The 25,954-nt window shown below is 40.3% G+C and overlaps 3 protein-coding genes and 1 long non-coding RNA gene across 18 annotated transcripts; 2 read left to right on the forward strand and 2 right to left on the reverse strand.

The window, feature by feature from the left end:
- Positions 1–292: 292 nt before the first annotated feature.
- On the reverse strand, positions 293–941 carry LOC112898571. Its single transcript, XR_003229854.1, has 3 exons — positions 785–941; positions 616–690; positions 293–536 (listed from the first exon to the last, which is right to left on the reverse strand). It is a non-coding gene; the product is annotated as an uncharacterized LOC112898571 (long non-coding RNA).
- A 7,315-nt stretch (positions 942–8,256) lies between these two features.
- Positions 8,257–13,172, forward strand: LOC112896631 (alanine--tRNA ligase-like). Of its 6 annotated transcripts, none has more exons than XM_025964667.1 (11): positions 8,257–8,588; positions 8,684–9,014; positions 9,096–9,502; positions 9,911–10,051; positions 10,116–10,244; positions 10,332–10,484; positions 10,601–10,736; positions 10,969–11,074; positions 12,717–12,773; positions 12,866–12,930; positions 13,030–13,170. In XM_025964667.1, the coding sequence occupies exons 2-10, from the start codon at positions 8,933–8,935 to the stop codon at positions 12,897–12,899; spliced, it is 1,245 nt and encodes a 414-aa protein (XP_025820452.1). In that variant the 5' UTR covers positions 8,257–8,588; positions 8,684–8,932; the 3' UTR covers positions 12,900–12,930; positions 13,030–13,170. The 6 variants fall into 6 exon arrangements, 5 of the variants coding, with proteins under 5 accessions (XP_025820452.1, XP_025820451.1, XP_025820453.1 ...); XM_025964666.1 differs by having other exon boundaries at positions 8,258–8,588; positions 13,024–13,172; XR_003229517.1 differs by lacking the exons at positions 12,717–12,773; positions 12,866–12,930; positions 13,030–13,170 and adding exons at positions 12,077–12,202; positions 12,285–12,426 and having other exon boundaries at positions 8,258–8,588.
- LOC112896634 lies at positions 12,496–21,610 on the reverse strand. Of its 7 annotated transcripts, none has more exons than XR_003229519.1 (8): positions 20,036–20,095; positions 19,842–19,957; positions 19,666–19,751; positions 19,486–19,570; positions 19,166–19,374; positions 18,975–19,056; positions 18,806–18,880; positions 12,496–12,510 (listed from the first exon to the last, which is right to left on the reverse strand). XR_003229519.1 is itself a non-coding variant. In XM_025964675.1 (7 exons), the coding sequence occupies exons 2-6, from the start codon at positions 21,410–21,412 to the stop codon at positions 20,440–20,442; spliced, it is 543 nt and encodes a 180-aa protein (XP_025820460.1). In that variant the 5' UTR covers positions 21,413–21,479; positions 21,592–21,610; the 3' UTR covers positions 19,778–19,957; positions 20,036–20,439. The 7 variants fall into 7 exon arrangements, 1 of the variants encoding a protein (XP_025820460.1); XR_003229522.1 differs by lacking the exon at positions 12,496–12,510 and adding an exon at positions 18,437–18,726 and having other exon boundaries at positions 19,486–19,565; positions 19,666–19,724; positions 20,036–20,432; XR_003229520.1 differs by lacking the exon at positions 12,496–12,510 and adding an exon at positions 18,437–18,726 and having other exon boundaries at positions 19,666–19,724; positions 20,036–20,432.
- On the forward strand, positions 13,437–24,190 carry LOC112896632 (ubiquitin carboxyl-terminal hydrolase MINDY-1-like). 4 transcript variants are annotated; one of them, XM_025964673.1, is made up of 18 exons: positions 13,437–13,486; positions 13,573–13,670; positions 13,746–13,833; positions 13,946–14,266; positions 14,352–14,433; positions 14,523–14,606; positions 14,780–14,848; positions 14,933–15,213; positions 15,288–15,390; positions 15,469–15,584; positions 15,675–15,760; positions 15,856–15,940; positions 16,052–16,133; positions 16,212–16,260; positions 16,370–16,451; positions 16,546–16,620; positions 16,700–16,770; positions 17,085–17,414. In XM_025964673.1, exons 8-18 carry the CDS (start codon positions 14,977–14,979, stop codon positions 17,137–17,139), a joined length of 1,041 nt encoding a protein of 346 aa, XP_025820458.1. In that variant the 5' UTR covers positions 13,437–13,486; positions 13,573–13,670; positions 13,746–13,833; positions 13,946–14,266; positions 14,352–14,433; positions 14,523–14,606; positions 14,780–14,848; positions 14,933–14,976; the 3' UTR covers positions 17,140–17,414. The 4 variants fall into 4 exon arrangements, with proteins under 4 accessions (XP_025820458.1, XP_025820459.1, XP_025820456.1 ...); XM_025964674.1 differs by lacking the exons at positions 16,700–16,770; positions 17,085–17,414 and adding an exon at positions 22,917–24,190; XM_025964671.1 differs by having other exon boundaries at positions 16,700–17,414.
- The last annotated feature ends 1,764 nt before the right edge of the window (positions 24,191–25,954 follow it).

Here is a 25,954-nt window from a genome sequence, read left to right on the forward strand (position 1 = left end):
ACCAAAGGAGTTGTATCGGGTCCTGAATGCAACTGTGTAAAGCTGTCCAAACCCAATCTGTCACCATGTGATGTAATCCCTTCTGAATCTGGCTTCATGAATGAGGTAGATGCTTCGGAGGTACTTGTTTCAGGAACAGAGAAAGAACCCTGAAGAGAGCGCGCACACAATTTAATAATGAACAACACAAAATGCAATGTTTATTGTTATGATCAATTGTAGTAACGCTAATATTCTTCACGGCAAAAGAATTTTGAAACAAGAACAAAAGCAACATGACTTGCAAGGGAGATAAAATTTCATGCATATGGGGAGAGTAAATTGCATTTGGATGTGCCTACATATATCACAGATAGAAATAGAAATGAAAAAGGAAAAGATGACACGATGACAACAAAGCATAGCAGGCACAGATACATTTGATTTTGCAAACATAGTAAATGATTTATTTTTTTGGTCCATACCGAAGGAGCTGCATCAAGCCACATATAAATTGGTCTAAACTTGCTGTCCAAATATACTCCACCACCGTTGACCTAACAAGCCACAGCTAAGAATGGTCACAAGTCCATCCCAACCACACAAGGAAATTATGAAAAATACAGAATAGCATACCTGAAGCATCTGCCAAACTGCCCGAGTTCTCAAATAATTTATATTAGTGACTAAAGAATATATTACTCCATTGACCTGCATAAGATCAAAATGGGTCAAAAAAGTAAAATAGAAGGCAGCTAAACATAGCTCCTAAAGTAATAAAATACAACAAATATTGAGTTTTCACCTTAGCTATAGTACTGTAATGATAGTGGCAATACAGAATGCATGGAATTTTCTCACCAAGGTCTTCCAGTAGGGAAACCAATCTGTAGCATTGGCATATGGTTATTTAAAATATTAACAAGTGGCAAACAACAAATAGTTTCCAACTAAAAAAATACTGCAGATAGGAAAATAATAAATATTCAGTTCTTTTGTTCGAATACAAGTTGAAGACTAGGTAGTGTAACTGAGGAAATCATGAACCATGATACTATTATATAACTGTGCGCTTATAGTGGTAGTCACTATCCAGAATCAACTCATTAATACAATAAATGCTAAATGCTCTGCTTCTGGCTCTGTACCACTCACAATTTATATAAGAGGACGGCTCTAAATTTTCAAAATGCAAGAAAAGGTCCTCCTCCATCAACGGCGAGGCCCGCTCCCGACCATCACGTGTCCGATCCGACCTTCTACAACGCGGATCTGCACACTCCTGGTTGTTGGCCGCTATGAAAGGATCTCGAGATGCTTAGAGGGGGGGGGGTGAATAAGCTCACTTCAATTTTTCCTGAAAATTCTTCGCAGCGGTTAAAACTGGTCAGAACTTCCGGTGCTGTATCGGAACTTCCGGGGGGGTCCAGAACTTCCGGTACAGGGGCGGAACTTCCGACCCAACAGAGTGAATTAAAACGGAATTAAAGGCTGAAGCGAAACTGCCAATTCTACTTGAATCAAAAGGTAAGGTTAGATGCTAGGAACCTCCTGCAACCACAAATATAACAAGGAATAACACAGGGAGAGAGATCGGGCTCAAACAAGCAACTAGGGTTAGTAAAAAGGGAGCTCAAGCAAACACAAGAGACAAGTGATTTGTTTCTCGAAGTTCACCTCCACTAAGGAAGGCTACGTCTCCGTTGAGGATCCCACAAAGGGAGGGCTATCATAAAGAGCCACTTGCCTCACCCCAGTTCCCACAAAGGAAATTGGTGCTCACTAAGAGAACTCCACAAAGGAGTGGGTAATACAAACGTTCCTGGGTGCTCCACACGGAGAGGGCACTCAACGGGCGACGCCTAACCGTCTAGAAGCAAGCTTCAAGAGTAACAAACACGAATCAATGCCCGGAGATACTTCAAGTGCTCTTGAGATGAAGAAAATGAACCACACACTCAAAGCTTCTCAATCTCACACCTCACAACAAGTCTCACTCAAACTCTAGCTCAAAACTCACAAGAATTAGCTCAAGAGGGAGTGGGCAGGAGTGTTGAATGCTCAAGGAGGTGTTTTGTCTTTAGGTAGGTCAGCAGCAAATTGGCGGACAAATTGATAGTGGGCGCACTAAACTAGTATCCTCAAACTAGTATCCTCAATTGTCCTCAAACTACTCTCACTCTCACTCTCAGTCTCACAGATGTCCATCAAGCAGCACAACATATGGAGTACAGTAGTAAGCATGGAAGGAGCTGCAAGTCTTCCCTCCACGTGATCTTGTCTGTGCTTAATGTTAATAAATAAATATGCAGCTGTAGTATCTAATCAGGGGTTGAATTGAAGAAGAAAGGATTCAAAAGTGGACAGCAACCGGAAGGAAGCATATGGCATCGGGTTCCCCGGCTGGCCAAAAGGGAATGAACTTCGATCTCCTTTTCAACGGAAGCTGGGGGGTGAGTGACGACGGACAGCTTCAAAAGTTGCAAGCTAGCCTCGCATGGCCTGTGTGTACTTTCTTTGAGGAGTTCGCAATAGCTAATATTTCATTTCTCCACTTCAAAATACTATTTTTTATCCTTTCTATGTACATAGTTTTTACTATATATATTTGCGTATATATAGTATATATATCTACATATATAGTTTTTTAAGCATTTTGAGAAGTCAAAACAAATAGTAATTTGAGATAGAAGGAGTATGGTTAGATACATATTAGTATACCATATTATTATTTATTTATAAACACACTATGTTAATACAATCTGTTTTTAAAATGACCTACTCCCTCCGTTCCTGGTTACGAGAAGCGCACATATATCAAAATTCTAAATTTACAATTTTTTATCAATAATTTATCCATTAATTTTTTATTTTAAATGTAAATTTGACATGATTGCATTTGTAATCAAATATAATTTCTAATAATTATAAATTTATAACTATAAGTAATATAATATTAGAGAAATTGATGGTCAAAATCTAATTTGGATGGCCGTACCATGTCCCATCGCGTTTTATAAACATAAACTGAGGAAGTAATTGTTTATTCAAAGTGAAGTGATTCAGGACAATTCTCACTAGCAGTCAATTTCTGTGCAAGACAAGCTCACAACAAAATAAAGCCCGAGTCATTTTTTGCATCTACCAGTGAAGTAACTCGGGCGCGAGCTTGGAGTATTAAGTATTTACATACAGTATGGACTTGAAGGGGTATTGATATCTGGTTACATACTCCCTCCGGTTAAATGAAGTTGTTTTGGACAGCCACATGATCTCTAAAGAACAACTTTGATTTTTTATTTTTATAAAAATATTTATTAAAAACAAATATATGTCCAAGGTGATGGCCAATAGGCTGAAGATTATATTACCAGAAATTATCTCTGAAGAACAATCAGCCTTTGTCCCAGGGAGACTTATAACAGACAACATAATCACAGCATATGAGTGTCTGCATTTTATGAAAAGAAAGAGAGCTCGGGATTTGAGGTGTTGCGCCTTGAAGCTTGACATGAAGGAAGCATATGACCGCGTCGAATGGGAGTACCTCCGCTCAATTATGCTTCGGTTGGGATTCCATCGTAAATGGGTTGAGATGGTAATGAGATTGGTCAATTCAGTATCTTTTTCAGTTCTCCTAAACGGTGAGAGTTTGGAGAAATTCACACCGACAAGGGGTATTCGGCAGGGAGATCCTATCTCCCCCTATCTGTTCTTGCTAGCAGCAGAGGGCCTTTCGTGCCTTTTAAAAGCTAGAAGTCAATCATCTACACTCAATGGCATTAGGGTGGCACCATCGGCTCCGATGGTAAACCACCTATTCTTTGCAGATGATAGCCTGTTGTTTTTCAATGCAGATAGGATGAATGCTCAGGAGGTGCGGGAGGCTCTAAATATTTACTGTAAAGCTTCTGGACAACAAATTAATGTGGACAAATCTTCGATCCATTTGCCCAAGGGTTGTTGTCAGAGCTTACGGGATCAAATAAAAAATATTCTTGATGTGCATAGTGAAGCCCTCAATGAAAAGTATATGGGTTTGCCGTCAGATGTTGGGAATGCGTCTAGTGGTGCTTTCAAATATTTGAAAGACCGGGTGTGGAATAAAATACAAGGATGGATGGAGCAATGTTTATCGGCTGGTGGTAAGGAGGTTCTCATAAAATCAGTTGCTCAGGCGATACCCACATTCTCAATGTCATGTTTCAGATTGCCGCGGGGCTTATGTCAGCACATTGATGGTCTCCTTCGCAATTTCTGGTGGGGCAGCAAGGAAGGAAAAAGAAGAACCTGCTGGGTTGCTTGAGACACCATGGTGCAACCCAAGTATCTGGGCGGTCTCGGGTTTCAGAGATCTTGAGATGTTTAACCTAGCTCTCCTTGCGAAACATGCATGGTGAATTCTTGTTGATGGATCATCTCTAAGTGCTAGAATATTGAAGGCAGTATATTATCCTAATGGAGATTTCTTGGATGCAAATCTGGGAAGCTCGCCATCACGCATCTGGAGATCCATCGTTGATGGTCGGGATGTTCTGAAACAAGGTCTTATAAGAAGAATTGGGACCGGAGAAACTACGAACATATGGTCGATGGATTGGCTTCCTACCGCAGGACTGAGGAGACCCATCAGGTGCAGCATGACAAATCCCATCAGGTGCAACATGACAAATCCCCCTCAACTTGTGAGTGAGAATATTGATGTGGCATCAGCGTGTTGGGACATGGGAAAATTGCAAGCTTTCTTTACACCTGCGGATATAGAGGTAATTTCAAATATACCTCTATGTAATCGACGCTAAGAAGATTTTTGGGCATGGCATTATGAGAAGAATGGATTTTTCTCTGTGAGATCGGCTTATAGAATGCTAGCATCTATGAAAGTGTCAAGTAATGCTGGGAGATCTAATAGAAAAGAGGAAGAGAAGGAATGGACTAAACTCTGGGGAGTTAAAGTACCATCAAAGATTAGAGTATTCTTGTGGCGGCTTGCTAGATGCTCGTTGTCTTCTATGGATGTTTTACACCACAGGAAAATGACAGATAGCAGTCCTTGTTCGATATGTGGAGCAACTGACTCATGGAAGCATTCTCTTCTGGAATGCAACATGTCTAAGAGTGTATGGGCATTAGAAGATGATGACATTTTAGAACTGCTAAGTGAGACATGTGAAGTGAACGCAAAGGGCTGGCTACTATCAGTAATGAAGAGCCTGTCACATGATGATTTTGTATGAGTGGCAGTGACATTATGGGCAATCTGGTATGCGAGGAGGAAAGCGATACATGAGAACACTTTTCAAAGTCCTCTGTCCATGTATTATTTTGTTACAAAATTTGTGGCGGATCTGCAGAACTCAAAACCACACAAGGGGGAGAAGACAGTTGCGCAGACTCGTCCCCAGTGGATTCCCCACCGGCAGGAATGTTGAAGATCAATGTGGATGCAACTCTATCTAAGAGTTCGGGTTTTGCATCAGCTGCAGCAGTTGCAAGAGATATAGAGGGTAATTTCCGTGAGCATCAGCTATGGTCTTGACTGGTTTAACGGACTCAGAAACCATGGAAGCAATAACATGTAGGGAAGGCATGGCGCTGGCTAGTGATCTAGCTATCTAAAACTTCAGAATAGCGAGTGATAATTCTTCCGTCATCCGGCAAATAAGAGAAGGAATGGATATGTGTCCACATCTCACGAACAATGTGTCCATATGGATACATTGTTCATGAGATTTTGTCTAGAGCTAGAGAGTTCAGTAGAACGGAGTTTGTCCATGAGTATCGAGAGTCTAATGAAGATGCTCATATATTAGCCAGGAGCTCTATCTATAGTAGTGTTGGTCGTCATGTATGGTTTATGGCGTCACCAGATGGCGTTTGTATCACCCGTAATGTTGAATAAAGTGTGGTGATGATTCTAGAAAAAACAAGAGTGCAGGAGTAGCAACCGGAGGGGGCATCAAATCATTTACACAGAAACAGAACCTCTTCCTCTGTCTTCATCTCCCCCCCCCCAAGTCCCTCATCTACAAGATTATTCTAGAATCTTCTAGTATCTTCTGGCTTGCTGATTCCAGGCCTCCCTTCCCCTGAGGTCTTGTATCCTGCTTCCTCTGAATCGAGTAATCCCACTAGGTTGCTAAAATGCTAACAGACACCTCAACCGGGCTATGTCTGCCGCTCTTGGGTGTTCCAGGTCATATCATTCAACACTACTCACAGGAAAACAAGACGCCTCCAGCCCTCCACCTGGATACATTTGCTATAGATGTCGAATTCCAGGGCATTTTATTCACCATCGCCCAACCATTGGTGATGCCAAGTTCAACAATAATAAAATGAGTCGGTCTCTTGTCCTAGTAGTAACTGTCAGACAGTCCTGTCGATGGTATTTTGGATTCGCTTGTCCCGGATGCCCCAGTTAGTGCTGTTGATGACTTGCCAGCAGAGCTCCACTGTCCGACTATATAAAAAAGTGATGAGAGATGCAGTTTTGACGAGCAAGTGTTGTTTTGACAGTTTTTGTGATAGATGTAAGTGTTTTTTCATATGCTATGTTTGTATGTATGTTCAAAGCCTTCGTTTTGGTGTCAATGAGTGCATTTTATAATCTACCTCGTCCGTGCTTTCTAGTGACTATGATATCTCACATGAACGAAGAACGATCCATCACAATAGTTCAAATACCGAATATTATAGTTCATAGTTCATAATTTCACAATTCCATATATAATAATTCAGATTATAAAGCAAACCAAACAGCTGCTAAACCCGGAAGCGATCATCCATTGATCAGAGGTTCGAGCAGGAGATATTATATCCTTTGATTAGCGCCGTCAAACGAGCATCATATATCATATACCTATGTAATACACCGAGTATGACCATACACCGGGAATTTTTTTATTTTTAACCGCTTTTTGAAAGTATCTCCAAAAATAACCGCGAAAATTTTTATTTTTTAAAACTAACCGTTTTGGCGGCGCCACCGTCCATGGCGCCGCATTTCCACACTGCGACGCCGCTGTGGCGCCACGATGCATGGTGTCGCAGTGGCAAAAAATTACTATGGTTTAGCCACTTAGAAAATTTTTTTCTATGGTCTGGGTTTTAGGGTACTTATAATTTTACTATGGTTTGGGTACCTATAATTTAAGTCAAAATCTAATTGACTAAATCATATAAAATCTAATTGCCTAAATCATAGTCAAAATCCAAGTGGCTAAATCATAGTAAAATTTCCCTAAACACTAATACCCTAAATCATAGTAAAGTTTAGGACTAACCATATTTCAGTTTGTCCAAGGCATGGTTAAGATGGCTATAGCCTAGGCATGGTAAAGATGCGAAGTTAGCACTATTGTGATACTACTAATTCATGCTAAAATAATTTTTGTTGTCCAAACCATAGTAAAATTATGAAACAGATTTTTTTGGTTTTTTATTAAAAAAATGATTAAATTTAAAAAAATCCTCAGGTTGCCACCCTGTGGCGCCATGATCTGTGGCACCACACTGTAGCGTCATGCAAGGTGGCGCTACAGGGTGGGCCAGGGCGCGGCTGCAGGCCGCCACGTCAACCTACTGTGGCGCCACCATGCATGGCGCCGTAGTGTGGAAATGCGGCACCACGGACGGTGGCGCCACCAAAACGGTTGGTTAGTTTTAAAAAATAAAAATTTTCGCGGTTATTTTTGGAAATACTTTAAAAAAAGTTAAAAATAAAAAAAATATCTACACCGGCGCGTGGGCGAACCACACCGGTTGGCGGAGCACGGGAGATGGGCCCCCAACCCAACTTTCCCTGTGAACCCACCCCGCAAGATAGAATAACCCATTTCCGCAAAACTGTACATGCTGCCGGCGAGATTCCATTCCAAACCCTAGGTCGCTAATCCATCCACCACTCAAGCTCCGTTTGGTTCCGGTTCCGGCAGCGGATTCGCTTCCAAAAAATCCGCTTCGCAATCAAAGGGCTTCCACGGCTGCAGCCATTTTCTGGAATCCACCGATTCCCGCAAGTGCGAGGATGCAGCGACCCGCAAGGCGGATTCTACCGATTCGCGCCCACCAATTACCTGCGTTGCCACTGCCAAGTCGTAACGGTCCGGTTCTTTTCTTTTCTTCCATCTCCCGTGCGCCTCCTCCCCTGCCCTCTCCCTCTACCCCCCGACGCGCCCCCGCCGCCGCCCGCCCCCCCGGGCCGCCCCCCGACGCGGCCCCTGCCGCCGCCCGCCGCCCCCGGGGCCGGCCCCGCCGCGCCCCCCGACGCGCCCCCGCCGCCGCCCGCCGCCCCCCGACGCGCCTCCCTGCCGCGCCCCGACGCGCCTCCCTGCCGCGGCGCCCGCAGCCGCGCCGGCCGCCGCGCCCCCCGACGCCGCCGAGCTCCCGACCTCGTGCCCACACCCCCCCCGTCCTCGTGCCCACACCCCCCCCGTCCTCGTGCCGCGCCCGCCCCTCGCCCACTCCTCCGATCCGGATCTAGCGCAAGGTCGGGCTCGGCCTCGGCCCAGGCTCCCGCCGCGGCGTCGCTCGGGTCGGAGGTGGCGGTGGGCGACGGGCTCTTCGCGGACTACAAGCCCACGACCGCTTTCATCTTCCCCGGCCAGGTACGTTGAGGCAGAGAGAGCTGTTTTGGCATGTTTCAAAGAGCATACACTGGTTATTCCCAAAGAGCATGATAGCAGAAGTGCCGGAATGCAAGGTTGCTATCGATTCTCACCGATGCTCTCCGCGGTGAGGCCGCCGTCGCTCCTCCAGCTCCGGCCCGTGCGACGTCGGAGGAAGCCCATCCTCCCCGGCCTCCTCGCCGTCGAACGGCGGGCACGGCTGCCGCGCCGCGGAAGCTGAGCACGCGCGCGAGCGCGCGGGAGCCGCAGCTAGGCCCAGGCGCCGCGCCGCTGTTCCCAGGGACCTTGGAAGCATAGAACATGGTTCTGCTTTTCTGCCACTAATGTTCGCGGTCCTCCTCGGCTCCTCGCCGGTCTTCGTTGCCGTCCCTGATCCGTTCTCGCTGTCCTGCTCCGGACTCACAGGTCAGTCCACGCCGCTCTACTTCTGTACTTCCCCGCCTTCGTGGCAAGGTTGTCTTCATCTATTCTGTGCTTGATCTGCAGCCCTTGTTTTGCTCGTCGTAGAATCTCTGGTGATGGCGGGAGCTACGCCCAAGACCTCATGGTTCTCACTGGACTGGCCAGTGTATGAGATTCGTGAGACGTTTTTCTCCTATCTCGGGGAAAATCAGTACGCCAAGTTGTCATCGACTCCGGTGATACCCATCGATGATCCCAAGGTGCCCCTCATACGTACATGCCTGAACCGGTTCAAGGGGGCCCTTAATGGCACAGGGAGTCATCGAACCTGCTTTTCTTTGAGATGCATTGTTACCAGTTCTGATGATGTGATTGAACACTTCAGAAGCGACGCAACTTACCATCGATTTACAGAAATCCTCGGGAGTTGGTCTTCTGGGGACTACTTCAAGGAGGAAGCCATTGGCTTGTTACACAGTCTTCTTAGCAAGGTACAGCTTCTGCTCCCCGTAGTTTCTGTGTAGTCTTGTTTTATGAGTTGTGTTAATAGTGAAAGGTCTGAGTATAGTTTCTGAAATAGGAATTGTGACTTAGTGTTAGTACCAGGGTCTACTTTTATATTTGATATCATGGAAGCATGCTTAAAAGATGACATTTACATCTGCAATTTGAGGGAGCGGTGTTAAGACATAGTGAAAGGTTTGGGTATAGTTTATGAAGTAGGAATTGTGACACATCTACAGGTCATTTCAAACTTAGTGTTAGTACCAGGCTCTACTTTTATTTGATATGATGGAAGCATGCTTAAAAGATGACATTTACATCATTGCAATTTGAGGGAGCAGTATTAAGACATGCTTAAAAGTTTCTTTGTGTGTGTGTACTTCTTTACTATGCAGAAATATGGATTACCAGAATCTAGAATACATGCCACATATTTCAGTGGTGATACATCTTCTGGTTTGAGTCCAGACAATGAATCAAAAACTGCATTGCAGAAATGCATTGGGGAAGAAAGAATCTTACCTTCTATGTCGAAGGTAATGTCTTATCAACTTCTTTTTGAATTTATACGAATATTTATGGACTATGTTTGAATAATAGGAAGATTTTTGGATGAGCGGTGAAACTGGTCCCTGTGGGCCATCTGTTGGAATTTTCGTTGATGGTTCAAACAGCCAAGATGGTGTTAATGGCAAATTTATTGAGATATCCAGGACAGTATTTGTTGAGGTTGTTTTAAGGACTTTTGCATGCATAAATATATGAAGCTTCTTATATTTAATTATTTATGAACTTCTTTTTTCCTTCATTTCTTAGTTCAATAGGCAAGCAGATGGCGTATTGAGTCCTTTGCAAGCCAAACATATCATAACAGGGATTAATCTTCAATGTTTGGCTGCCATCCTTCAAAAGAAAGAAAGCCTCTATGAATTAGATGACTATGATAACATAATTGATTGCATCTCTTGTGTAAGTTTTCATGTGCGCTTCAAGTTACCTTTTGTTGCAAATGATAACTGGCTGTGTAATATTATTGATTTCCATGGTCAATGACATGTAATGATGACTTATAAGCATTTATGCAGCGTGCTGGTGAAGAATTTGATAGCTATTCGGGTAAAGTTGGTGAAGCTGATACTGATGGAGTTGATAGAGCTTACCGCCTCCTTGCAGATCATATGAGAATGATTTCTGTTACTAATGCTTCTGGTTCTCAGCTTGGTAAGTGTGTTATGTTTCGGTTGGTCACTAATGTTAATAATTACAACATCAGTGTATGGCTTGTATGCTAATTTGTCATGAACAAACGAATAATACAATTATTGATCATTTTGAAGGAATAATCATACGAACATGATTATGGATGACTTGTTACATCAATACTTTCTTTTTTTTTCTTGTCATTACATTGTTCCTATTGTGTTAAATTGGTACATGTCTTTATGAATACTAGGGCCTGGACATAAAGGTCTTGAGTATTTCCTTAAGTGTGCCGACAAACTGGCTGTGCAATACGGCCACAAAGTACTTGAGATACTTGAGCAAGATCGCTATGCTGTGTAAGAACAATCACTTTTATTGGAATCTGTGCTTTATTTTTCATGTATTTATACAAAAAAAGTTTCCTTGTTTACAAAAACTAGTATTTTGAACAATGTGTTCTTACACATTATAAACTTTTAATTTTTAATAAAAATGTTTGTTATAATTCTATTAGAGCAACTCCAGCAGTAGCCCCCAAAACAGGGTCCCTACTTTTTATTTGGGTGCTCCCCCACTTTTGGGGGCCCTGTTTTCTGGGCTGAACTCTAGCAGGAGCCCTCAAAACAAAGCCCCTATTCTTAATTCCTCTATTTCCTCACACATAGGCCCTGCTTCCTGGGCTGAAATCTGCAAGAAATTTCTTTACCAAGTTACAATCCATTTGTTCTCCTTTCTTCAGCTTCTCCTTTGCTTGCTTCCTACACATAGGCCTTTTACTGCTAGGCATGGAAGAGTCATGGGTTTGGCTCTTTCTACTCTCACCATCTTCTACATCAAACACAACCACTGTTGCTGCTAGTGAATTGCTTTCCCTTGGCCTTTTGTTGTTGAGAGGGGGCAAACTTCTCGCTATGCCTAATCTTCAGACAACAATGAAGGAAAGGAAACCCCTTCTTTCCATCTGCATATGCATTTTGAGCTTCTAGCAACTGAAACCAAAGATGCAGCAGCTTAACAAAAATAATGATGCAGCAGCTTAATAGAATCAAAGACGCAGCAGCTTTTAGCAACATTTTTGAGCTTCTAGTAACTGAAATCAAAGATGCAGCACCTAATAATATCAGAGATGCAGCAGCTTGTAGCAACAATGGTGCAGCACCTAATAAAATTCTTACATGTTCCTGGTATGACACTCCACTAGGATGACGATGCTCAACCTCGTCATATAAGCCTTGAAACTTCTGACACTCTTTGTGAATTGTCGCCCCCCTATGCTCAAGAGAGCTTGGATTCCTGTCAGATGTAAATTTTCTGTTGGCATGGAAGTTCTCAGAATTCACTTCCAATAGGCCTTGCAGGTTGCTCATTTCAGGTGATAGGATCCAAACTTATGTTCTCCCATGGTTCACATAATTGGATGTCTTCATCCAGAGAGTAGTTGGCAGCACAGATTGCCTTCCTCTTTGGTGCACTAGGTTGACTAGGTAAAATTCCATTGTCATGAATCTCAATTTCGTCGGACATCAACCTTGACCATGCACCTCCCTGTGTGCTCGAAATGATCAGGAAGCAGCGGCCTCAATGTTAGCTTCGAAGGGAGAGTTGCGCCTCGCTGGGGATTCGCAGGGGTTGGTGGTCCAGACGAAACTGCCGTTTCGGGCCTGGCCAAGAGCCTACAGGAATGAGGACCGTGACCACACACCTCCCTGTCATCTCATAGCGCACATTTACCACTTCTACCTTTTGCTGTGCGCTTCTTTACTTCAAGTGAAAATAACATTGAAGATGAAACCTGTAAAATATTGATTCTGTGACTGGGTTTAGTCAAATGGGTATAAAATAGTGTACCGTAGATCTCTGGATGACAAGATATAGTCTTTTTTTACTTGACCCACCTGTTTTTGCTTCTGTTAACATTAATGGCAGTGTTTTTTATGTTCCATCTTCCTGTTCTTGTTAGTTCTTGCTAACCTGTCATGCAACTTTTGTTCTGAGTAGGTTAAATACTCACAGTGGGTATATAGAAAGAATACATGTCATCTATTATTGCTACCTGTGAGTTTGAACTCTAATGAATTTATTATCTTCCTTGAACAGTATTGTTTTTACAAGTCTCCTTGATTCTGATTTATGTCCCGAGCTTGAAGGGTACAGAAAAAAGGATCAAATAGAAGAAGATGAAGTGATGATTTACCAAAAAACTATAAGGAAGGTACTATTCTTTTCAAGTTGTGCCTCTTGGATACTGTGGATATTCATTGTTTCATTTGAATAATGTTTTTTGCCAACTCTGCACCCTCCCCAGTTGCAGGATCAGAATTTGCCATTTGATATGGTAAAGAAGAAAAGGAAGTTCTGTTGTGTGGTATGCAACAAGAATTATTGAATTTCTTGGTCGGCGCACACCTATTGTCCTCAAGAATAAGAATACACGCTGCTCTCTAGTAGCACTATGTAAGTCAATGTGGCTGAATTTTTAGTTTTTCTCTCTGTATATCTACTTTAGTGGCTTGGCTGGTTACCCGGAATTCGTGCTGTTTACATACTTTTACCTTTCGGTGTACAATCCAACAAGTTTATAAATTAATTTGACATTAAATATCATTTGTAGTGTGTTTTCCCTCGTCACTGAACTTATTGGAAATGCAGGTAATATTCTCCTTCTTGGAGAGAAGATAACTCTCAATTTAGATATCAAGAAGGTGTCTGAGGGCCACCTCATCTATCTTGTCCAGAGTTATCTGTTGTATGGGAATACACAAATGCAGGTATGCAACTGTATAGATGCAATTGTTTTGCAAGAATAATGTTCATTAACTCAAAGTTATGCTACTGTCCACTTATTATACTGCAGTTGGAACAAAACTTGGAACTATCAGAGTTCAATAAACAAGTTCTTGGTGTATTGCCGAAGCTCCCGGGCAGCTTGTACTTTGATGTGAAATTTGCTAGGTGACTCATACTGATTTAATTGAGTATTTGTGATTGTCCTTCTCAGAGTCTAATGCTTATGATGTCCTTTTTCAGCTCTTGTGGTTTTGAGCAGACCTTAGAAACTGCACTATTTGGTTGTCTCGGTGTCCCTCTACATCATGGTTGGATGGTTGATCGCCAGGTACCCATTGTACATGAGCTTTTTTAAATATTGGTTCCTTCAATCCATCAACATTTCTGTAAGATTTGAGATCTTTATTGGGGTAAAGGCTGATACTTCGATATTTCATTAGGATGTGGAGTTGGGCTCCTCCATACACAGAAGCTGCTACTTCAGACTTGCAGTAACTCTTGCTATGTATGAATCACTTCTACCCGAGCATCAAAAGTATGATGTTGGGTGTAAAGACGACATGTTCTATTCTGCGCTTGCATTCTCTTCAGCTGAACCAGAAGAGCTTACCGGTTGTAAATTTCTACAACATAAGTGTTCAATTTTTCTGGAGCAAAACAATATTTGCAAGTGATTATTCTGTTACATCTTTTCTTTGTTCCCTAATTTTAGGTGCAAGGATCTCGACTTTTTTGAGGGGCCCTCAGCTAACCCCTTATGGGTAAATGGAAGTTTATATATATGTTCAAGTGTTACTTTTTTTTTGTTGCTTTTAAAACTCGATTTATTCATGTCTCTGAGTGCAGATTCTCTTCATTAAAAAATGACCTTGAAGAGAGACAGCCCTCTCTCCTACTTTGGAATGAAACATTACTTACAGTATCTAAGGTGAGTTGATTTGTTCAGAGATAGTGACCCTCCCCTCTTCTTAAAGTGAGCGAACTTTCCTCCTAAAATATATCCCTATTATTGTATAGGTTGAAGACCAAATTTATGTATTGCTGAATGATATTTCCTTGTTGAGTACTCATACCGATGCGGTGTGGGAAAGGTTAAGAGAGGTATGTTGATCTTTTTATGTTACATGTGATTATGATAAGTTATGTTGAATAATTTGCTGCTGGTCTTGCATCTGCAACTGCCGAGTGTCAGTCAAGGCCGCAGCTTGATGACTGACTAAGACTATAGGGTTGAACAGCAATCAAGCTAACTGTTTTTTTGCATGGTTAATTAGGGAAATGATGATGGATATTTTGTTGATCGTAACTTCATGCCTACAAATTAATTGATTCAATCAATACTGGTAAGTTCAGAATGTTGAAGTTCTTGCTCTATTTGATTTTTAGGCATGTTTTGCTAACTCAATGAAATCATGCATTTGATTTAGCCACTAACAAAAATGAAAGAAAGACGTGGAAGAAAAAAGCGGAGATGGGTCTGAAGGGGCGCTTACTACCCAAGGAGAAAGAGGAGGATAGGAACGATGACAAAAAGGAGGATAGGAACGAGGACAGAGACTATGAGAAGAATGAGGAGAAAGATGATGAGAAGAACGAGGAGAAAGACGATGAGAAGATTGAGGAGAAAGACGATGGGAAGACCGAGGAGAAAGGTGATGGGAAGGCTGAGGAGGAAGATGAGAATATACAGGAGAAAGCAATTATATCTGTAAGTGCAAAACTGCTGGAATGATATCATGTTTTCTTATAAAAAATGCTGCTCCTCAAATCTGTTTCTCGCAGGGCATGCGTGGCAACTTGAATATGAGGCCTATTGATTTTTTCGAACGATCTACCCATATTATCCACCAGATAAATGATGGCCCATGTGCCCTAATTGCCGTCTGTAAGTGAAATTGGCTTTACTTTCGTTTTTTGTATCATATTTCCTCATGATTTGGATTTATTCTGTTTTTTACCACAGGCAATATTCTACTGCTTAAGGGGGACATCTTTTTTGAACGAGATGAAACTGTGGTTTCAATGGATTATCTACTTAATCTTGTCTTCACTCTTATTAGAGAAAGTGCTAAAATGCAGGTCCTTTTAAATTTGAATTTTGAATTCGAATTTTTAGGTTCAAATCCCGGTCCTTTTTGCGTATGTATATATGTATGTATTTGTTAATAGGCCTATTCTCCTGAAATACGAAGACAGATATGGGATGTGGCACCAAAATTGGCCGAAGGGTTTGACATGAATGTTGTCTTCAACAGGTGATTTTAGTTCTAGCTTTCCATATTGGTTATCCATTTGCTTTGTTTTTAGGCTGGCTGCTGGCGTTCTGATATTTGTATTTTTGACATTGCAGAACAGATGGGTTTACGGTGACACCAGAATGGTTGCTTCTGGATTGCTTGGATCTCAATATTCGGCATGGTTGGATTCCCAATGTGGTAAGCAAGTTTATCATGGGCATTGATTATGTTGTTAGTGCAAATTTTCTAATTCAGTGTGCAAGCATTGTATATGACGTGGCCAGCTAATATCATGATACTAATTATTAGGATTTGTTGCCCGGACCCGAAGTACCCGAAGTATCATATGAAAGACTTACTCTGAAATCTCTTGAACCTGATTGTCCAGATGGTTAGTTTTATTTTTCAGCTACACCTTGTTTGCACAACCTTTTTCATCGCTCTTATTGCTTTTGTTCAATGTTTTTAGCGGAGACGATCAAGAACTTTTTAAATGGACATCAACTTACTCTCATTGGGTAAAATATCTCTATTTTCCTTTTCCTATCTGCAGTATTTTTTTAGTTGGAAACTATTTGTTGTTTGCCACTTGTTAATATTTTAAATAACCATATGCCAATGCTACAGATTGGTTTCCCTACTGGAAGACCTTGGTGAGAAAATTCCATGCATTCTGTATTGCCACTATCATTACAGTACTATAGCTAAGGTGAAAACTCAATATTTGTTGTATTTTATTACTTTAGGAGCTATGTTTAGCTGCCTTCTATTTTACTTTTTTGACCCATTTTGATCTTATGCAGGTCAATGGAGTAATATATTCTTTAGTCACTAATATAAATTATTTGAGAACTCGGGCAGTTTGGCAGATGCTTCAGGTATGCTATTCTGTATTTTTCATAATTTCCTTGTGTGGTTGGGATGGACTTGTGACCATTCTTAGCTGTGGCTTGTTAGGTCAACGGTGGTGGAGTATATTTGGACAGCAAGTTTAGACCAATTTATATGTGGCTTATACAGCTCCTTCGGTATGGAAAAAAAAATAAATCATTTACTATGTTTGCAAAATCAAATGTATCTGTGCCTGCTATGCTTTGTTGTCATCGTGTCATCTTTTCCTTTTTCATTTCTATTTCTATCTGTGATATATGTAGGCACATCCAAATGCAATTTACTCTCCCCATATGCATGAAATTTTATCTCCCTTGCAAGTCGTGTTGCTTTTGTTCTTGTTTCAAAATTCTTTTGCCGTGAAGAATATTAGCGTTACTACAATTGATAATAACAATAAATATTGCATTTTGTGTTGTTCATTATTAAATTATGTGCGCGCTCTCTTTAGGGTTCTTTCTCTGTTCCTGAAACAATTACCTCCGAACCATCTACTTCATTTATGAAGCCAAATTCAGAAGGGATTACATCACATGGTGACAGATTGGGTGTGGACAGCTTTACACAGTTGCATTCAGGACCCGATACAGCTCCTTTGGTATGTTTAACATCGACCATAAAATGAATCTTTCGATGCTTTGTTACAATTTTTTTTACTATGTTACCATCACATTTGATTTGTGATAGATTTTTCTTTTTCACCATTTCTATTTCTACCGGTGATATCTGTATGCTGTATAAATACTATCACCGTATATATGAAATCTTATCTTTCTTGCAAGTCATGTCGTGTTTGTTGTTTGAAAGTGCATTTTACATTGAAAAAAAGTATTTTACGATAGGTTGTGTAAATAAGCAATGCATTTTGTCCTCAGGCTGATTTTCTTTTTCAGAGAGATAATCTTCATGGCTCTTGGTTTGTTCCTAAAATAAGGACTCGAAGATCATGTACTAATTCCATGAGACCATATACAGATAAGGATATATCTAATGAAAAGTCCGTGCCTGGTCCCCAAATTATTCTTGGAACTAGGGAACTATCACTGGAGGAGTTTGTTTTAATACCTGGTAATGAGTTCTCTAGTCCTCAAAAAGGTATTAAAACAAACTCCTCCAGTGATAGTTCCCTAGTTTCAGGAACAATTTGGGGACCAGGCACGGACTTTTCATTAGACATATCCTTATCTGTATATGGTCTCATGGAATTAGTACATGATCTTCGAGTCCTTATTTTAGGAACAAACCAAGAGCCATGAAGATTATCTCTCTGAAAAAGAAAATCAGCCTGAGGACAAAATGCATTGCTTATTTACACAACCTATCGTAAAATACTTTTTTTCAATGTAAAATGCACTTTCAAACAATAAACACGACATGACTTGCAAGAAAGATAAGATTTCATGTATACGGTGATAGTATTTATACAGCATACAGATATCACTGGTAGAAATAGAAATGGTGAAAAAGAAAGATCTATCACAAATCAAATGTGATGGTAACATAGTAAAAAAAATTGTAACAAAGCATCGAAAGATTCATTTTATGGTCGATGTTAAACATACCAAAGGAGCTGTATCGGGTCCTGAATGCAACTGTGTAAAGCTGTCCACACCCAATCTGTCACCATGTGATGTAATCCCTTCTGAATCTGGCTTCATGAATGAGGTAGATGCTTCGGAGGTACTTGTTTCAGGAACAGAGAAAGAACCCTGAAGAGAGCGTGCACACAATTTAATAATGAACAACACAAAATGCAATGTTTATTGTTATTATCAATTGTAGTAACGCTAATATTCTTCACGGCAAAAGAATTTTGAAACAAGAACAAAAGCAACACGACTTGCAAGGGAGATAAAATTTCATGCATATGGGGAGAGTAAATTGCATTTGGATGTGCCTACATATATCACAGATAGAAATAGAAATGAAAAAGGAAAAGATGACACGATGACAACAAAGCATAGCAGGCACAGATACATTTGATTTTGCAAACATAGTAAATGATTTATTTTTTTTCCATACCGAAGGAGCTGTATAAGCCACATATAAATTGGTCTAAACTTGCTGTCCAAATATACTCCACCACCGTTGACCTAACAAGCCACAGCTAAGAATGGTCACAAGTCCATCCCAACCACACAAGGAAATTATGAAAAATACAGAATAGCATACCTGAAGCATCTGCCAAACTGCCCGAGTTCTCAAATAATTTATATTAGTGACTAAAGAATATATTACTCCATTGACCTGCATAAGATCAAAATGGGTCAAAAAAGTAAAATAGAAGGCAGCTAAACATAGCTCCTAAAGTAATAAAATACAACAAATATTGAGTTTTCACCTTAGCTATAGTACTGTAATGATAGTGGCAATACAGAATGCATGGAATTTTCTCACCAAGGTCTTCCAGTAGGGAAACCAATCTGTAGCATTGGCATATGGTTATTTAAAATATTAACAAGTGGCAAACAACAAATAGTTTCCAACTAAAAAAATACTGCAGATAGGAAAAGGAAAATAGAGATATTTTACCCAATGAGAGTAAGTTGATGTCCATTTAAAAAGTTCTTGATCGTCTCCGCTAAAAACATTGAACAAAAGCAATAAGAGCGATGAAAAAGGTTGTGCAAACAAGGTGTAGCTGAAAAATAAAACTAACCATCTGGACAATCAGGTTCAAGAGATTTCGGAGTAAGTCTTTCATATGATACTTCGGGTACTTCGGGTCCGGGCAACAAATCCTAATAATTAGTATCATGATATTAGCTGGCCACGTCATATACAATGCTTGCACACTGAATTCGAAAATTTGCACTAACAACATAATCAATGCCCATGATAAACTTGCTTACCACATTGGGAATCCAACCATGCCGAATATTGAGATCCAAGCAATCCAGAAGCAACCATTCTGGTGTCACCGTAAACCCATCTGTTCTGCAATGTCAAAAATACAAATATCAGAACGCCAGCAGCCAGCCTAAAAACAAAGCAAAAGGATAACCAATATGGAAAGCTAGAACTAAAATCACCTGTTGAAGACAACATTCATGTCAAACCCTTCGGCCAATTTTGGTGCCACATCCCATATCTGTCTTCGTATTTCAGGAGAATAGGCCTATTAACAAATACATACATATATACATACGCAAAAAGGACCGGGATTTGAAACTAAAAATTCGAATTCAAAATTCAAATTTAAAAGGACCTGCATTTTAGCACTTTCTCTAATAAGAGTGAAGACAAGATTAAGTAGATAATCCATTGAAACCACAGTTTCATCTCGTTCAAAAAAGATGTCCCCCTTGAGCAGTAGAATATTGCCTGTGGTAAAAAACAGAATAAATCCAAATCATGAGGAAATATAATACAAAAAATGAAAGTAAAGCCAATTTCACTTACAGACGGCAATTAGGGCGCATGGGCCATCATTTATCTGGTGGATAATATGGGTAGATTGTCCGAAAAAATTAATAGGCCTCATATTCAAGTTGCCATGCATGCCCTGCGAGAAACAGATTTGAGGAGCAGCATTTTTTATAAGAAAACATGATATCATTCCAGCAGTTTTGCACTTACAGATATAATTGCTTTCTCCTGTATATTCTCATCTTCCTCCTCAGCCTTCCCATCACCTTTCTCCTCGGTCTTCCCATCGTCTTTCTCCTCAGTCTTCTCATCGTCTTTCTCCTCATTCTTCTCATCATCTTTCTCCTCATTCTTCTCATAGTCTCTGTCCTCGTTCCTATCCTCCTTTTTGTCATCGTTCCTATCCTCCTCTTTCTCCTTGGGTAGTAAGCGCCCCTTCAGACCCATCTCCGCTTTTTTCTTCCACGTCTTTCTTTCATTTTTGTTAGTGGCTAAATCAAATGCATGATTTCATTGAGTTAGCAAAACATGCCTAAAAATCAAATAGAGCAAGAACTTCAACATTCTGAACTTACCAGTATTGATTGAATCAATGAATTTGTAGGCATGAAGTTACGATCAACAAAATATCCATCATCATTTCCCTAATTAACCATGCAAAAAAACAGTTAGCTTGATTGCTGTTCAACCCTATAAACTTAGTCAGTCATCAAGCTGCGGCCTTGACTGACACTGGGCAGTTGCAGATGCAAGACCAGCAGCAAATTATTCAACATAACATATCATAATCACATGTAACATAAAAAGATCGACATACCTCACTTAACCTTTCCCACACCGCATCGGTATGAGTACTCAACAAGGAAATATCATTCAGCAATACATAAATTTGGTCTTCAACCTATACAATAATAGGGATATATTTTAGGAGGAAAGTTCGCTCACTTTAAGAAGAGGGGAGGGTCACTATCTCTGAACAAATCAACTCACCTTAGATACTGTAAGTAATGTTTCATTCCAAAGTAGGAGAGAGGGCTGTCTCTCTTCAAGGTCATTTTTGAATGAAGAGAATCTGCACTCAGAGACATGAATAAATCGAGTTTTAAAAGCAACAAAAAAAAGTAACACTTGAACATATATATAAACTTCCATTTACCCATAAGGGGTTAGCTGAGGGCCCCTCAAAAAAGTCGAGATCCTTGCACCTAAAATTAGGGAACAAAGAAAAGATGTAACAGAATAATCACTTGCAAATATTGTTTTGCTCCAGAAAAATTGAACACTTATGTTGTAGAAATTTACAACCGGTAAGCTCTTCTGGTTCAGCTGAAGAGAATGCAAGCGCAGAATAGAACATGTCGTCTTTACACCCAACATCATACTTTTGATGCTCGGGTAGAAGTGATTCATACATAGCAAGAGTTACTGCAAGTCTGAAGTAGCAGCTTCTGTGTATGGAGGAGCCCAACTCCACATCCTAATGAAATATCGAAGTATCAGCCTTTACCCCAATAAAGATCTCAAATCTTACAGAAATGTTGATGGATTGAAGGAACCAATATTTAAAAAAGCTCATGTACAATGGGTACCTGGCGATCAACCATCCAACCATGATGTAGAGGGACACCGAGACAACCAAATAGTGCAGTTTCTAAGGTCTGCTCAAAACCACAAGAGCTGAAAAAGGACATCATAAGCATTAGACTCTGAGAAGGACAATCACAAATACTCAATTAAATCAGTATGAGTCACCTAGCAAATTTCACATCAAAGTACAAGCTGCTCGGGAGCTTCGGCAATACACGAAGAACTTGTTTATTGAACTCTGATAGTTCCAAGTTTTGTTCCAACTGCAGTATAATAAGTGGACAGTAGCATAACTTTGAGTTAATGAACATTATTCTTGCAAAACAATTGCATCTATACAGTTGCATACCTGCATTTGTGTATTCCCATACAACAGATAACTCTGGACAAGATAGATGAGGTGGCCCTCAGACACCTTCTTGATATCTAAATTGAGAGTTATCTTCTCTCCAAGAAGGAGAACATTACCTGCATTTCCAATAAGTTCAGTGACGAGGGAAAACACACTACAAATGATATTTAATGTCAAATTAATTTATAAACTTGTTGGATTGTACACCGAGAGGTAAAAGTATGTAAACAGCACGAATTCCGGGTAACCAGCCAAGCCACTAAAGTAGATATATAGAGAGAAAAACTAAAAAAATTCAGCCACATTGACTTACATAGTGCTACTAGAGAGCAGCGTGTATTCTTATTCTTGAGGACAATAGGTGTGCGCCGACCAAGAAATTCAATAATTCTTGTTGCATACCACACAACAGAACTTCCTTTTCTTCTTTACCATATCAAATGGCAAATTCTGATCCTGCAACTGGGGAGGGTGCAGAGTTGGCAAAAAACATTATTCAAATGAAACAATGAATATCCACAGTATCCAAGAGGCACAACTTGAAAAGAATAGTACCTCCCTTATAGTTTTTAGGTAAATCATCACTTCATCTTCTTCTATTTGATCCTTTTTTCTGTACCCTTCGAGCTCGGGACATAAATCAGAATCAAGGAGACTTGTAAAAACAATACTGTTCAAGGAAGATAATAAATTCATTAGAGTTCAAACTCACAGGTAGCAATAATAGATAACATGTATTCTTTCTATATACCCACTGTGAGTATTTAACCTACTCAGAACAAAAGTTGCATGACAGGTTAGCAAGAACTAACAAGAACAGGAAGATGGAACATAAAAAACACTGCCATTAATGTTAACAGAAGCAGAAACAGGTGGGTCAAGTAAAAAAAGACTATATCTTGTCATCCAGAGATCTACGGTACACTATTTTATACCCATTTGACTAAACCCAGTCACAGAATCAATATTTTACAGGTTTCATCTTCAATGTTATTTTCACTTGAAGTAAAGAAGCGCACAGCAAAAGGTAGAAGTGGTAAATGTGCGCTATGAGATGACAGGGAGGTGTGTGGTCACGGTCCTCATTCCTGTAGGCTCTTGGCCAGGCCCGAAACGGCAGTTTCGTCTGGACCACCAACCCCTGCGAATCCCCAGTGAGGCGCAACTCTCCCTTCGAAGCTAACATTGAGGCCGCTGCTTCCTGGTCGTTTCGAGCACACAGGGAGGTGCATGGTCACGGTTGATGTCCGACGAAATTGAGATTCATGACAATGGAATTTTACCTAGTCAACCTAGTGCACCAAAGAGGAAGGCAAGCTGTGCTACCAACTACTCTCTGGATGAAGACATCCAATTATGTGAACCATGGGAGAACATAAGTTTGGATCCTATCACCTGAAATGAGCAACCTACAAGGCCTATTGGAAGTGAATTCTGAGAACTTCCATGCCAACAGAAAATTTACATCTGACAGGAATCCAAGCTCTCTTGAGCATAGGGGGGCGACAATTCACAAAGAGTGTCAGAAGTTTCAAGGCTTATATGACGAGGTTGAGCATCGTCATCCTAGTGGAGTGTCATACCAGGAACATGTAAGAATTTTATTAGGTGCTGCACCATTGTTGCTACAAGCTGCTGCATCTCTGATATTATTAGGTGCTGCATCTTTGATTTCAGTTACTAGAAGCTCAAAAATGTTGCTAAAAGCTGCTGCGTCTTTGATTCTATTAAGCTGCTGCATCATTATTTTTGTTAAGCTGCTGCATCTTTGGTTTCAGTTGCTAGAAGCTCAAAATGCATATGCAGATGGAAAGAAGGGGTTTCCTTTCCTTCATTGTTGTCTGAAGATTAGGCATAGTGAGAAGTTTGCCCCCTCTCAACAACAAAAGGCCAAGGGAAAGCAATTCACCAGCAACAACAGTGGTTGTGTTTGATGTAGAAGATGGTGAGAGTAGAAAGAGCCAAACCCATGACTCTTCCATGCCTAGCAGTAAAAGGCCTATGTGTAGGAAGCAAGCAAAGGAGAAGCTGAAGAAAGGAGAACAAATGGATTGTAACTTGGTAAAGAAATTTCTTGCAGATTTCAGCCCAGGAAGCAGGGCCTATGTGTGAGGAAATAGAGGAATTAAGAATAGGGGCTTTGTTTTGTGGGCTCCTGCTAGAGTTCAGCCCAGAAAACAGGGCCCCCAAAAGTGGGGGAGCACCCAAATAAAAAGTAGGGGCCCTGTTTTGGGGGCTACTGCTGGAGTTGCTCTAATAGAATTATAACAAATATTTTTATTAAAAATTAAAAGTTTATAATGTGTAAGAACACATTGTTCAAAATACTAGTTTTTGTAAACAAGGAAACTTTTTTTGTATAAATACATGAAAAATAAAGCACAGATTCCAATAAAAGTGATTGTTCTTACACAGCATAGCGATCTTGCTCAAGTATCTCAAGTACTTTGTGGCCGTATTGCACAGCCAGTTTGTCGGCACACTTAAGGAAATACTCACGACCTTCATGTCCAGGCCCTGGTATTCATAAAGACATGTACCAATTTAACACAATAGGAACAATGTAATGACAAGAAAAAAAAAGAAAGTATTGATGTAACAAGTCATCCATAATCATGTTCGTATGATTATTCCTTCAAAATGATCAATAATTGTATTATTCGTTTGTTCATGACAAATTAGCATACAAGCCATACACTGATGTTGTAATTATTAACATTAGTGACCAACCGAAACATAACACACTTACCAAGCTGAGAACTAGGAGCATTAGTAACAGAAATCATTCTCATATGATCTGCAAGGAGGCGGTAAGCTGTATCAACTCCATCAGTATCAGCTTCACCAACTTTACCCGAATAGCTATCAAATTCTTCACCAGCACGCTGCATAAATGCTTATAAGTCATCATTACATGTCATTGACCATGGAAATCAATAATATTACACAGCCAGTTATCATTTGCAACAAAAGGTAACTTGAAGCGCACATGAAAACTTATAGAAGAGATGCAATCAATTATGTTATCATAGTCATCTAATTCATAGAGGCTTTCTTTCTTTTGAAGGATGGCAGCCAAACATTGAAGATTAATCCCTGTTATGATATGTTTGGCTTGCAAAGGACTCAATACGCCATCTGCTTGCCTATTGAACTAAGAAATGAAGGAAAAAAAGAAGAAGTTCATAAATAATTAAATATAAGAAGCTTCATATATTTATGCATGCAAAAGTCCTTAAAACAACCTCAACAAATACTGTCCTGGATATCTCAATAAATTTGCCATTAACACCATCTTGGCTGTTTGAACCATCAACGAAAATTCCAACAGATGGCCCACAGGGACCAGTTTCACCGCTCATCCAAAAATCTTCCTATTATTCAAACACAGTACATAAATATTCGTATAAATTCAAAAAGAAGTTGATAAGACATTACCTTCGACATAGAAGGTAAGATTCTTTCTTCCCCAATGCATTTCTGCAATGCAGTTTTTGATTCATTATCTGGACTCAAACCAGAAGATGTATCACCACTGAAATATGTGGCATGTATTCTAGATTCTGGTAGTCCATATTTCTGCATAGTAAAGAAGTACACACACACAAAGAAACTTTTAAGCATGTCTTAATACTGCTCCCTCAAATTGCAATGATGTAAATGTCATCTTTTAAGCATGCTTCCATCATATCAAATAAAAGTAGAGCCTGGTACTAACACTAAGTTTGAAATGACCTGTAGATGTGTCACAATTCCTACTTCATAAACTATACCCAAACCTTTCACTATGTCTTAACACCGCTCCCTCAAATTGCAGATGTAAATGTCATCTTTTAAGCATGCTTCCATGATATCAAATATAAAAGTAGACCCTGGTACTAACACTAAGTCACAATTCCTATTTCAGAAACTATACTCAGACCTTTCACTATTAACACAACTCATAAAACAAGACTACACAGAAACTACGGGGAGCAGAAGCTGTACCTTGCTAAGAAGGCTGTGTAACAAGC

Source organism: Panicum hallii, chromosome 6 (genome assembly GCF_002211085.1).
Source record: "Panicum hallii strain FIL2 chromosome 6, PHallii_v3.1, whole genome shotgun sequence".
Taxonomy (NCBI): Eukaryota; Viridiplantae; Streptophyta; class Magnoliopsida; order Poales; family Poaceae; genus Panicum; species Panicum hallii.